Below are 12,875 nucleotides of genomic sequence, written 5' to 3'. Positions count from 1 at the left end.
TAGACATGTGAAAGAAATTGCCTGCAGCTTTTAAGGATAAAAAACTGAAAATTACTCTATAGTGTGTGTCTATGAGGTTTTTTTTTGTCAGTGCCATGGTATTTAACAGGTATTGATATTGTTTCATTTTTACAAGAATGTTTATCATGCTTTATATTTATATAAGTTAAATATATTATATAAGTTAAATAATCTGGTATCATGACTTCCCTTAAAACAACTTAAAGACTTCAAATGTAATTTCTTATCCTAATCTAGAACACAGTTAGAAATTCTTACATATGTAATTTACATTTTTTTCTGTCTTTTCTGTGAATGAATTTTGTTTTTGTCTAAATTCAGTCATCGTCTCACATTCAAACCTTTTCCAAATAAATGCAGGATCCCTTCACATAAGTAAAGTTTTCTGGTGTGTATTCTGTAATGTCCAGCTCTTGTCTGAAAGTGTTTTCATGAATCTCTAAAGGAAATTCCTGCTTGTTTTCCATGGCTGCTCTGCGTATTAATGTAACCGAGTTTATTTATTGAACTCTTCACAAAGCAGCAGCAGGACACGGGTCTGCGTGTGAAAAGAACTTTAAAGCATCAAAAATATTATTTTCACTCCATCATAAATAAACAAACAGCGGAGCTCCTCTGTGGAATGTAGTAATTCTCCATTTTTATGAATGAGTGCATTCATGCTCAGACACGCCCCCTCTGACACAGACCTCTGCTCTCAGTGCTGGAGTCCGAAGCCACGCCCCCACCTTCGCCCCCCAGCCGCCCTCCTGTGTTCTGATTGGATAAAGCAGTTTGGAGTGGGTGTGGCTTCCATAAAAAGCACGAGGCTGATATAAAAACAGACTCCCACTTTGATCGATGACAATTTAAAAGTGATGGAGGACTCTGATCAACCAGAACGAGTGTCGGATTAAATGTTTTTCTTTCTGATCCGTCGGAGGATTTAATCTTTTATTTTTTCTTTTATTTTTTTCTCGTGTGTTCTTCCGGTCTGTGGCTGAGCTGACAGCATGGGTTTACTCCTTCTCTTTGCACTCCTCCAGGTGGTCACGGTGAGCTTGGTGAGTGTTTAAACTTTGATTTTCTGTCTCTGCTTCATGTGAACACTGATGAAGAAAGACTCGCGTGCCTGAACTGCAGCAGCAGCAGCTCGTGCTGAGTTGAGCTGCCGTCGTCTGCTAACGTTACAGCCTCGTTGTTTCCCATCAGTCACTGCGTTTAACAGCACTGCGTTTAGTACTAGCCACTCAGTTCACCCTCTCCTTCTAGGACTGGACGTTTTACTAGAATGTGTTGGCGTTGTTGATTGTTTCCAAACTGGGGGTTGAGGACCCAAAAAAGGTCCTTTAGGGACGTTTTAGGGGTCGCTCAGCACAATGAGTGTGTAACTTTGTCTAACTTTTAGCTAAGACTATATGAGTCTTTGACACTTCCATTAGCCCACAAATCCCATCATCTAAGCGTGTTTATGACTCAAATATCTCTAATTGTGACATTTTTGTGCTCTCTGCAGCTTTAAATCATTGATAAAATGCACATGGGTGTTTTACTTTAACTTTCGATGCAGTTAGAAACTTTTTATTACTTAATTTAAGTTAAAAAAAAACGTAACTTATTATAAACCCATTTTAAAATGAACTTGTATTTTGGTTTTATGTTAATATTGTGAGTGTTTTGCCCTCTAACCCTCAGATTTATGTGATATTCTGTTCTCCACATATGCTGCACAGCAGTGTAGCTTAGTGGTTCTCAACTGGTGGACAGAAGTGGGTCACTTAGCTCTATCATGGGATGGAAAATAGTTGCAAAAAGTCCAGAATGCATAAACATACATCTGTGTTCTTTATTTTACTCAAATTTGCCATAATAAGGACTCAATTTTGGTTGTTTTCTTGTGATTTCAATATATCCATGTAGTCATCTTTGGACATCAAACCTGCTTTTCCCATGATTATGTGTTGATTTCCATGTCTTCATCTGCCTCTTCAGTTGATTTTTAAACATGTTTGTTTTACTCTGTCTCTCTGTTCAGTCTTATTTTGTCCATTGAAGGTCCAGGCTGCCACGCTTTCAGTAAATCTGAGTCGTTGAAAATGTTCTGGAAATTTAGATTATGGTGTCTCATTTAGGAGGCTAGATAAGTCAACATTTTATTTCTTTGCTTGTCTTGTCATGTATTATTTTAATATTTCATAATTTATATTATTATTTTTTTAAATTCATGTTTTATGTTAGTCTCTAAATCTTTTTTAACTTTTTTAGCGCTCTTCTTTGAGCTGTGACTGAATCTGTCAGAAAGGTGCTGTATACATAAAGCTAATTCATTGATAAGTGTAGACCACTGATTTCTCACCTGGGGTCTGGGACCCCCTACAGGGGTCTCCAAATACCCAAGAGGGGTGTGTTGTTAAAACTGGGTTTGTACAGCTTCACTAGAATCCTGATTAAACACTTGCTGTATAGTTAATAAAAAATCACGTGGTTAGGAAACATCCCTAGGTGTCCACAGATAAAACAGTCCATATTGGTTTTAATTTTCTTCTTAAAAATACAATTTTAAAAAATCAGTGTTGATTTTTGACAGTAGTGTATCACTTTCTATCCTCTGTGGGTCTAAGGGGGAGTTCAGCTAAGATCTGAGTGGAGGGGAGTCCAAGGAGGAAAGGTGTGAAATCACTGGTCTGGACAGGAAATAATATAAAAAAATATATGAAGATAATATTGGAAAACATTTTAGTATTTGAAAGCTGAATCCCAGATCAACAGAATTGATTTTTATTCTCTAAATTAAAATAATTTCTTTCCAAAAACTTCTTCGTCTTATAAAACACTTTCTTTTTTGTTATTTAAGTTTTTATTAATTTTTCATCACTCGGTTTACATACATTTAGTAACTCAAATAATTTAGAGGACAAGAAAACTAAAAGAACAGACAGGCTGAGCTCTCGATGAAGAAAGAAATTTGTTCCAAACTTCTTCAATCTTCTCTTTTGTGTTGTTTATTCCAGCCAATAGGAGGCAGTTTCTGTCTTTACCTTGACCTCCTGAACTTTTATTTATTTTTTATTTCCTTCCACTTTTCTGGGATAATTAGGACCTGATACGTTTTGAAGCTCAGCCTCGTCTTTGAACAGAAATTTATTTTGACCATAAATGTCTAATATCAACACAAATTCCCCCAAATTTTCTGTGAAAAATCCCTAAACATACAAAAATTACCCCAAAATGTCTACAAATATACCTGAAATTTTCAGTGAAACTTCATCATAAAGCCTTAATTTTAATTTTAAAAAAGTCCCCCAAAATTCCATGTAAATTCCTGATTTTTTCCAGAACTCCCCAATATCTCAATGCCAACATACTCCCAAAAATGTACAAATATATTTCCCAAGATTCCATTAAAAATGATGGAAAGTTCCCCCAAACATCCTGTGGAATTCCTGGAAATTTCCATAAAATTCCAGAAATTTCAAAGGACACCCTGCCTCCAAATTACCACCTTATAAAATTTCCAAAATAATAAAAGTTTCTTTGGGAATTCCTAAAAATCTGAAGCAAGTTCCTTTAAAAATCCTGATAAAATTCCCCCAAATACCTGATTATTTCCAGAAAACAAATCCCAGAAACATCTGAAAAAATTCCTCATTTTTTCATTCAAATACCCCAACATTTCTTGGCAACAAACTTCCACAGAAATTCTCACAAATATCCATGAATATTCCTAAAAATGCCACAGCAAACCCTCTCAGTATTTTAAGTGAATTATTTAAACTTCGACGGACTTCCAGGGAATTATCTCAAAACTCTAATGTTAGAAATGATCACTGTGTTGTAGGCGAGCCTGAATGTAGCTTCACATCCGGCCCCCAGAAGCTCAATTAAATTCAGAAAAAGTGCTGGGAAAATATATATTGCTGTATTTAGGGCATCTTTTCTTTCTTCAAACTATCATTAACCATTATTAGCAAATAATATTTATGACCAGCTTACTCATAAGTCCATTTTTGATTAAAGCAGCAGATTTCTGTTTAAATTTAACAGTTCGGGGGGGTTGAGAGTTTATTTTTCACCACCTGAGAATTAAAACAAAATATCTTTTTCCTTCATGTGTTTTTAACCAATGAGGACGCAGCAAATTCCCCAGAAATATGTGGCCTAAATATCTCAATCGCCCCCTTGTGGCCTGCTGCAGTATAGCGATTCAACAATAGTGGGTGAATAGGGACTGAGTTCACTCCTAAGGCTAAAAATAAGGTACAGTTCAAAGAAAATACAACCATTTAGACAAAAATGTTTATTTTAGTTAGTTGTTTTTTTTTAAATGCAGTTTATTTTAGTTTGCCTTAATCCATTCTGTGAGTACTGGGGTTTTTGCATTTCTCCAGGTTTTAACACTTTTCATGCTGCAGTAATAAAACCATTCAGCTTAACCCAAAAGGCTCGTTGAAATAATTGTCGTACCTTTGAATTCAGATTTCTATTCTCACAGTATAAAATGAGAAATGTTAATGGCAAATAGAGAAACGCTGTGGTTAAAATAACCTCTAACTGCTTATATAATCCACACAGATAGTACTCCTAAAGCTTCTGTGGGATTTTAGCAGCTGATAAATGAAGAAAAAGTAATACCGTTGTCTTTTTACGATCTTTAAGTGCAAACAAGATCATTATCAGCAAAATTGATCATTTTTCAATGCTAATATCTCCAACTGCATGCTGGGTAGGTGTACGACAAAGTGATGAATTAAATTGTGCTGAAACAGTCTTTCTGAATGTTTTTTTTTCCAAGGCAAAGATCCAGTGAGTGATACAAAGTACAACATTAGCCAAGATTTATGAGGTACCTTTTTGTCCACAGGAGGCGCCAAAGTCAACACAAACACAAAGTTACTCATGGCAGCGTTAAGTCATGTAATTATTGCAACTTTTCACTACTTTGATGAATTATTACTGTAAACAGAACCCTTTTCAGATTAATCTAAAGAAGGTTCTTACATTAGAACAGATATTTCTAATGCACAGGATCCCTAAAAGTGTGCGATAAAACTGTATTTCTTTATTTTTCCCCCGGTGGATGAACGTCTGTGACAGCCTTTACCAAACTTGAAAACACTGCAGCCTAAACTGAAACCAGAATATCTTCTGGAGCCCAGAAAATCCTCGTACATGATCATTACATGAGGCTTAGACTGTATTTAAATTAAACAGAACATTACAATGCTTAGTTTTCAGAGGCATTCACTTTACAAGGAAAGCATCTGTGGAGTCATAAACTGCAATTAAGTCAGGAAAACTTTGTCAGGAAACACATTTGATTCATGGTTATACATTTCTCTCTTAATTAACAGTGCTCCAGTGTTAATTTTGACCCCTATTTTTAATTTTAGTCTTAGACTTTAGATGAAATGTCTTTTAGTTTTAGTCACATTTTAGTCATTTCTACCCTTTATAGCTTTATTCCATAAAAAGTCCTCACATTTTAGTCTTAAATTTTAGTCCAAGCATTTATTTTCTTGCCTAAATCTGGTACCAGATCATGGTAGTGTGTTCTCTACACCCTTCTAAACCTGGGGTCCCTGCTTTCTACAGCTGAGAGGCAGAATTGATACAGCTACAGTGTTTTTTGACAGATTTACCCACAGTGGAGAAATATCATGGATTCTGAATGTCCGACAAAAACTTCATTACATTTAAGTCTAGTTTAAGTCATCTTGACGAAAACTAAACTTACCTTTTGTCAGTTTTAGTCATCACAGATCTATTTTTGTTAGTCTTAGTCTAGTTTTTGTCATGGAAAAAAAGGCTGTTGACGAACATTTTAAGTCATAGTTTTAGTTGACGAAATAAACACTGCGGTGCTCTAATTGATGTTATTTATGTTTGGCGGTGTGGCTGTTCTGCTCTTCCACGAGTCTTCGTGGAAAGCATCAAGCAGGAACAGCACACGTTCCTGCCTTTCATAGTAGACAGGCATCAGTGACAACAGAATGACAGTGATTAAGTCTGAAGTAGGATAAAGGAGGAGCTGGGATGGAGGAGGGTTCCATAAACGCTTGCTTATTTTCATTTGAACATGTGGCTTAAAATGCAGCAATGACACATTTTAAAAACAATATTATAGTATGATTTCATGTAAAATATTGGCTGCAATGCAACTGCAAACTAAAGTGATAAATGAAAACACAAAACAGAGGGAGAAGAGTAAAAACAGTGAATATTTACATTTGAAAACAGTGACTTACATTAGAGTTCAACTAATTTTTAACATTCAAGGTTCAGATGCTCATTTAAATCTAAATTTAGTCACAAAACAACAACTCATGTCAATTCAAACAAACCTGTGTGAGTTAGGGATGTTTTAAGTTTTTATTGAAATGGATAAACCCAATCAGTTCATCCTTTTACAAGCCGTTATACTGCATATTTACCCAGCTTTGTTTAAATCCAAACGTTTGCTCATGATTTATAACATAGTAGTGATAAAAATGGAGGTAAAAAAGCTTTTAAATTTAATATAAATTCACTGCACTCTATAAATATCTGATAGAATACTTCTGGACCTTTCCAGTGCTAATGTTACCTTCTAAAAATAGAAGGCTATTGTTGTTGCATTGTGTAACATCATATCTGAGACTGATGGTCTGAGGATTTAGCCTGATGCAGACTCAGGAAGACGATCCAGCTCTGGCTGTAGTACCTGTTGTGTGTTTATGGAGTGATTCTCATCTGTGTGACTGTGTATTGAGAGTGTGTATGAAGAGTGTGTGGGTGCTGGGTCAGAGAGCGTACCTTTCATCCTCGCTCACACGGCGAATGCCAAGCGGAAGGCGACAGAGGGTTACAGATATCCCCGTGGGGCTCGGGGACAGTGGCGGGTATTCAGTGAATGTTTAAACCTCGGCACACTTTGAGGAATTTCTGTGATCTGTGTAACAAGAGGCAAACTAGTGACCTGCTCCAATCCGGAGAGGCTTCTCCTCTCATGGGAAAGGTTTCCGAGAAAAGTTCTGATACAATAATTTCACTCTCAAAAAAATCTCAATCCTGGATTTGTAAAAATAATTGAGAGTCTGGAGGGCCTGAAAGTTTGAACAAAGTAAGATGTTGGAGCTTTTTTGGGAGAACACAGATTTAAAAAGCCTCTGCAGAAATAAAAACGTTAAACATTTGCAAGCAGTTTGTGTTTCAACTTAAAAAAAGTCAGCTGATAAAAGGCTTTTTCCTTTTTCACCATAGAACCACTCCTGTTTTGATAAATGAAGCCAATGCTTTTTTAAATGCAGTTCCTCCAATATCCACTAGAGGCTGGCTCCAAAAGTGAGTCAATCCAATAGAGTCCCTTGTTAAAATCACCAACTTTACAGCAAAAATACACATGTTTACAACCTGGTTGGAAATGCAAAAATTGGTCTTTACTGGTAATTTCTTTTTGGTTTAACTGTCCAGTGACCGATTGTCTTAAACTGTTGTTACATCTGGTTTTAAAAGGATAAGAGTTATGCATAGTCAGGCAAAATAAACTGTTTTCCAGAAGGCATGACTTCACTTAAGTTTAATCCTGTTTCTGACCCTATACTGTGGGTTTATTTCATTTTTTTGGTTTGGAAATTTCTGTAATGCACGGGCAGTTTCACCATAAGCAAAGGCAGGGCAAGCTGCCTTGGACATCATACATAAAGAAGCCTCAATATATAGGGAAACATCTGCATTAAATGTGAGTTATCATCATCAATGATTGTTTCAATCATTAAAATGAGTATTTAGAATATAAACTAGATCAAAATTGCAATTTCAGCTGAAACTACATGGTAATGCTGAGAGCTGAATTGTGGAAGAACTGTTGAAAGTTACCAAAAGCACAAAAATAGCATAAAATAGCATAAAATGGCATAAAAGTAGCTGAAAATTGCATTCAGTAGCTAAAAAAAAAAAAAAAAAATAGCTGAAAGTAGCCTAAAAAAGCTGAAAGTAGCCTAAAAATAGCTGAAAATAGCATAAAAATAGCAGATTTTGGCCTAAAAGTAGCTGAAAATTGCATTCAGTGGCTAAAAAAGGCATAGAAATAGCTGAAAATAGCATGAAAATAGTTATATTTAAAAGTTATAAAAGCTAGAAATGAGAAAAGTCATAGCAATCGAATGACTAAGAAACTGAATTTTTTAAAGTTTAAATGGTGTCGATACAACAAAGTATGAAGGAGGAGATGGCCGGCATGGAAGAATAATGATAAAAATGGCCGACGCGAATGGCAAACACGAATATCAATAGTGTGGATGCTCAGCATCCAAAAGCCTACAAATAGAGTTAATAGTCCAAAAAAAAATAAATGGGATGGACCCCTGGACCCCCCTGCTGTGTTCAAACCCTGCAAAAAGACTTACTAAGCAAATTAAACAAGGTAAATATATACAGAAAATATCAGAAAAATCATGGATTACTGTCTGATAAAGTGTCTAAAAATTAGGAATGTGTGATATTGGATTTTTGATTTGGATTTTTATGCTGATATGGGCTTTTTTGGTCAGTTCTAATACAGTTGAATATACAAGGTTGTGCCTTAAAATCCAGACTAAATGCAGGCCTTAAAGTAGGGATGCATGATATTATGGGTACAATATTGTTTCAACAGATATGAAGATTTCTGCAGATATATAATACGGTACTTTGGCTATAAAAACATGCCTATATCAACTGTAGAAATGGCCGTATGAATAAATAAGCTAGTGGAGTTTTATGCCCCATTTACACAAGGACTTTTTCGAGTGAAAACACAAAAGTTTTGTAGAGTTTTGGCTCTGCGTTTACACTGCAACGGCATTTTGGTGCCTGAAAAATGAACTTTTTAGAAACGGGCTCGAGTGGAAGTTTTTCAAAAAGCCCCCGTCTCCATGTAAACAGGGAAAACGGCACTTTCTGAAAACGAACATGCGCGCTGTGGCTGCAGAAAATATCCATATGCGAGTAGACTTATAACGCATGCGCAGATGGGAAGCCCAAAACAAAGATGGCTGACACCAGTGTACTGTTTGTGCTCCTCACTCTTTTGAATTTAACTGTACTTCTCCAACAAAGCGTTGATTTACCTCACCATCACTTGGATCAGCGGGGACGTATTTTGTGCCTGACTCGCCCCATACACCGTCGAAGGGCGTATGGGTCGAGTCAGAATCTGGTGCAGGCACGAAAATCACACCGCCATCTACTGGCCTGGCATGTATACTACATCGTTTTTGGTGTTTCCCGCAGTCTCGTGTGAACGTAGATCGTTTTGAAAACGTTGCCGTCTGAATGTGGAACTTTTTGGAAACGAAAATGGAAAACGAAGCAAAACGTTGTTGTATAAATGGGGCATTATGCTGGACCAACAGACCTACGTCAGTCTTTCTTTTGTTCATCATCATTCCTTACACTTTAAAGTCTGTTTAAAGGCCTAAAATGTGCAAATGTGTTCATCCTCAAACTTAGAATTGTGTGTTTTAAGAAGAGAAGTTTTAGGTCTGAACTAGATTTCAATATCGGTCTGGACATCAGTATAGGATAAAACCATGCATCCCAACTTTTGAGTTCAAGAAAGGGATGTGGAAATGTTTTTGAAGATTCTGTCTTGCCATGCCACCACCTGACAAGCGCTGTAATCCATCTGGCTGTTTGCTAAATGCCATTTGATCACCAAAGAAGAAGAAAGCAGTAATACCTGTGACACAACTGAGGTGCCAAGAAACTGACGTCACTCTCTTAATGAAGAAAGGGCTTATTTTATTCAATATTTTAATGTTAATGATTAGTTAAATGTAAAAATTCTTGACTTATTCCAACCTGTTGGCTCGATTGCCGTGCATAAGTGCATATTCTTGGTGAAAAAGATGGCTGTCAAGTTACCACAGTTGACTTGAATTCTTGATCCAGCCTTAGACGCCCAAAACTGTAAGGTTTTGGATGAAAAGATCAAGATATTAACTGTCAATGTACTCACTGAAAGCAGTATCAACCAGTGGAGATATAAACAGAATACTGTGCCTAATAAAAGTCTGCATGCCCATTGGATGTTTACCCTTTACTGATTTTATAAATTAATTATGGTGAATGTAATTTGGCTTTTTTGACAAAAAAATTACAAAAAAAAAGTCTTTAATGCCAAAGTGAAAACAGATTTCTACAAAGTGATGTCAATTTAATAAAAATATGTAAAGTTAAATACGTGACTGCATAAATATTCCCCCATTCAAGTCAGTATTTAGTAGACTCACCTTTGGCTGCGATCATAGCTCTGAGTCTGTGTGGATAGGTCTCATCCAAACGTCTGGACTCTGGAATTTTCCTCCATTCTTCTTTGCTAAACTGCTCAAGCTCAGTCAGGTTGCACAGGGATCAGGTGTGAACAGCTCTTTACAAGTCCAGCCACAAATTCTCTATTGGATTGAGGTCTGGGCTTTGACTCAGCTACTCCAGAACATTCCCCTTGTCTTGAAACCATTTCTGTAGCTTTCTCTGTACGCTTCAGCTCATTGTCTTGATGGAAAACAAATGTTCTCCCAAGCTGTAGATCTCCTGCAGACAGAATTTGTCCTATGCTGAGAAGCATCCCCACAACATGAAGCTGCCACCACCGTGCTCTACAGTAGGGATGGTGTGTTTGGCGTCTTACATGATGACCAGAAAGCTCCATTTCAGTCTCATCAGACCAAAGAACTTTCTTCCTCTTGACCATGGAGTCTCCCACATTGGAACGTAGCTTGGAACTCCTTCAGAGTAGTCATAGGTGTCTTGGTGGCCTCTCTCACTAGTCTCCTTGCACGTTCACTCAGTTTGTAACGGTCTGATCTAGACAGATTCACTTATGTGCCATATTCTTTCATTTCTTCATGATGGATTTATCTGTACTCTGGGGATGTTCAGAGCCTTGGAAATGTTTTTATATCCATCCACTGACTTATCTTTTTCAATAACCTTTTCTCTGAGATGCTTGGAGTGTTGTTTTGTCCTAATGGTGTAATGGTAGCCATGAATACTGATAAACCAGCGACTGGACCTTCCAGACACAGCTGTCTTTATACTACAATCACTCAGACACATCCCCTGACCTCACTTGTTTATATATAGTTGTAAACAGAAAAGAGAAAAACAGAAAAGTTGTCAGGGAGAGTTACTCATGCAGGCTCCTGCAGCAGCAACAGGAAACTGACAGATGACACGTTTTAAAACTCAGCTCAGGAAACACCTGTAGGTTTAGAGCACTCAGGATGATGATTTAAGTTTTAAGTTTCTGAGGGAAACAATTTAAGTTTTTATCCAGTGCTTCAGATGGCCTGCTCAACCTCCAGTGGTTGACATCAATCAGAATAAGCCTGTTTTTATATGATTTTTACCAGATATTCAGTCCCAGTATGGGTAATAGCTGGTTCCTGGTACCTGATATAAGAACCATGAAAATAATAAACAAGTTAATTGAGGAAGACCAGATGTTGTGGTTGTAACATGATTATTCACCTAAAACCTGTAGATCCTTTAAGGCAGGGATACCCAAACTTTTCAGCTCCCCAGAATGACCCTAAAATAGTCCCAGAGACTGGGGACCCCCACTGTCCATGGAGGTGGTCAGAGTGTTGTATGCATACATCCTAACACTGGCAGAAGAACAACAGAAAATAACTTAGCTAAAAAAAAGCCATTAAATTACTGAAATAGCTGATTATAGTTAAAAATGATTGGTTCAGAATACATGCAGTATACTGGTATGGCTCTTTAAAAGGTAGATGATCCTCATGTTAATGTTTAAATGTAAAAACTTGCATTTTAAGGATTTACAATTCTTTAATTTTTGTTTAAATCCTGATCCCATTAAATCCAAATCCCATTTTTGGACGGCATCTCACAACCACTAGGGGGCCCTGACGCCTGCTTTAGGAACCATAGCTTTGGGGGGCCAAATGATAGCGCCGTACACTATATGGACAAAAGTATTTAGCCACACCTGTTAATCATTTAATTCAGGTGTTTCAATCAGATCCACAGGTGAATAAAATCATCACCTAGTCATGCGGTCTCCATTTACCATCATGTGTGATCCTAAACGGGTTGTTCTGAGGAGCTCAGTGACTTCAAGCGTGGACTATGACGGATGCCACCTTTGCAATAAGATGGATGGTAAAATTTTATCCCTGCTGGATATTTTACGGTCAGTAAGTGGTGTTATTAGACAGTGGAAGAGTTTAGGAACAACAGCAACTCAGCCATGATGCAGAAGACAACGTAAATGACTGCTAAGGCACATGCTGCTCCAACGCTCTGCTGATTCCATAGCTGAAGAGTTCTGAACTTTCACTGGCATTAATGCAAACACTAAAACTGCAGCAGGAGCTTCATGAATGAATTTCTATAGCTGAGCAGCTGCATGCAAGCCTCATCACCAAGTCCAACGCCAAGTGTAAGATGCAGCCGTGCAAAGCACACTGACACTGGACTGTGGAGCAGTGGAAACGAGTCCTATGGAATGATGAATCAGACTTCTCTGTTTGGAGGATGCTGGGAACATTACCTGCCTGACTGTATTGTGCCAACTGTAAAGTTTGGTGGAGGAGGGATAATGGGGCTGTGTTTCAGGGTCTGGGATAGACCCCTTACCTCATTTGAAGGCCAATCTTAGTGCTTCAGCATACCAAGACATTTTGGACAATGCTATGCTTCCAACTATGTGGCAGCAGTTTGGGGAAGGCCCGACATGACTGTGCCCCAGTGCACAAAGAAGACTATAAAGACTAGTTTGATGAGGACTGCACAGAACCCTGACCTCAACCCCATCCAGCACCTCCAAAATTCTGAGTTAAGCCTTCCAAGGACATGGATCTGATTACGTCATTACAGTCCCTATTTGT

General features: G+C 37.5%; 1 protein-coding gene across 1 annotated transcript in view; it reads left to right on the top strand.

Moving 5' to 3' along the window:
* The first annotated feature begins 884 nt into the window (after positions 1 to 884).
* si:ch211-106h11.3 (CCN family member 1) overlaps positions 885 to 12,875 on the top strand; it is a 30,903-nt gene continuing 18,912 nt past the window's right edge. The window contains exon 1 of the mRNA XM_041777776.1: positions 885 to 1,064. Within this exon, the coding sequence (XP_041633710.1) occupies positions 1,014 to 1,064 (51 nt within the window). The 5' untranslated portion in view covers positions 885 to 1,013. The remainder of the gene's footprint in view (positions 1,065 to 12,875) is intronic.

The sequence above is a fragment of the Cheilinus undulatus genome, linkage group 21 (genome assembly GCF_018320785.1).
Source record: "Cheilinus undulatus linkage group 21, ASM1832078v1, whole genome shotgun sequence".
Lineage (NCBI taxonomy): Eukaryota > Metazoa > Chordata > Actinopteri > Labriformes > Labridae > Cheilinus > Cheilinus undulatus.
The sequence above is the reverse complement of the archived record's forward strand: the minus strand, read 5'-3'. Positions and strand labels throughout refer to the sequence as shown.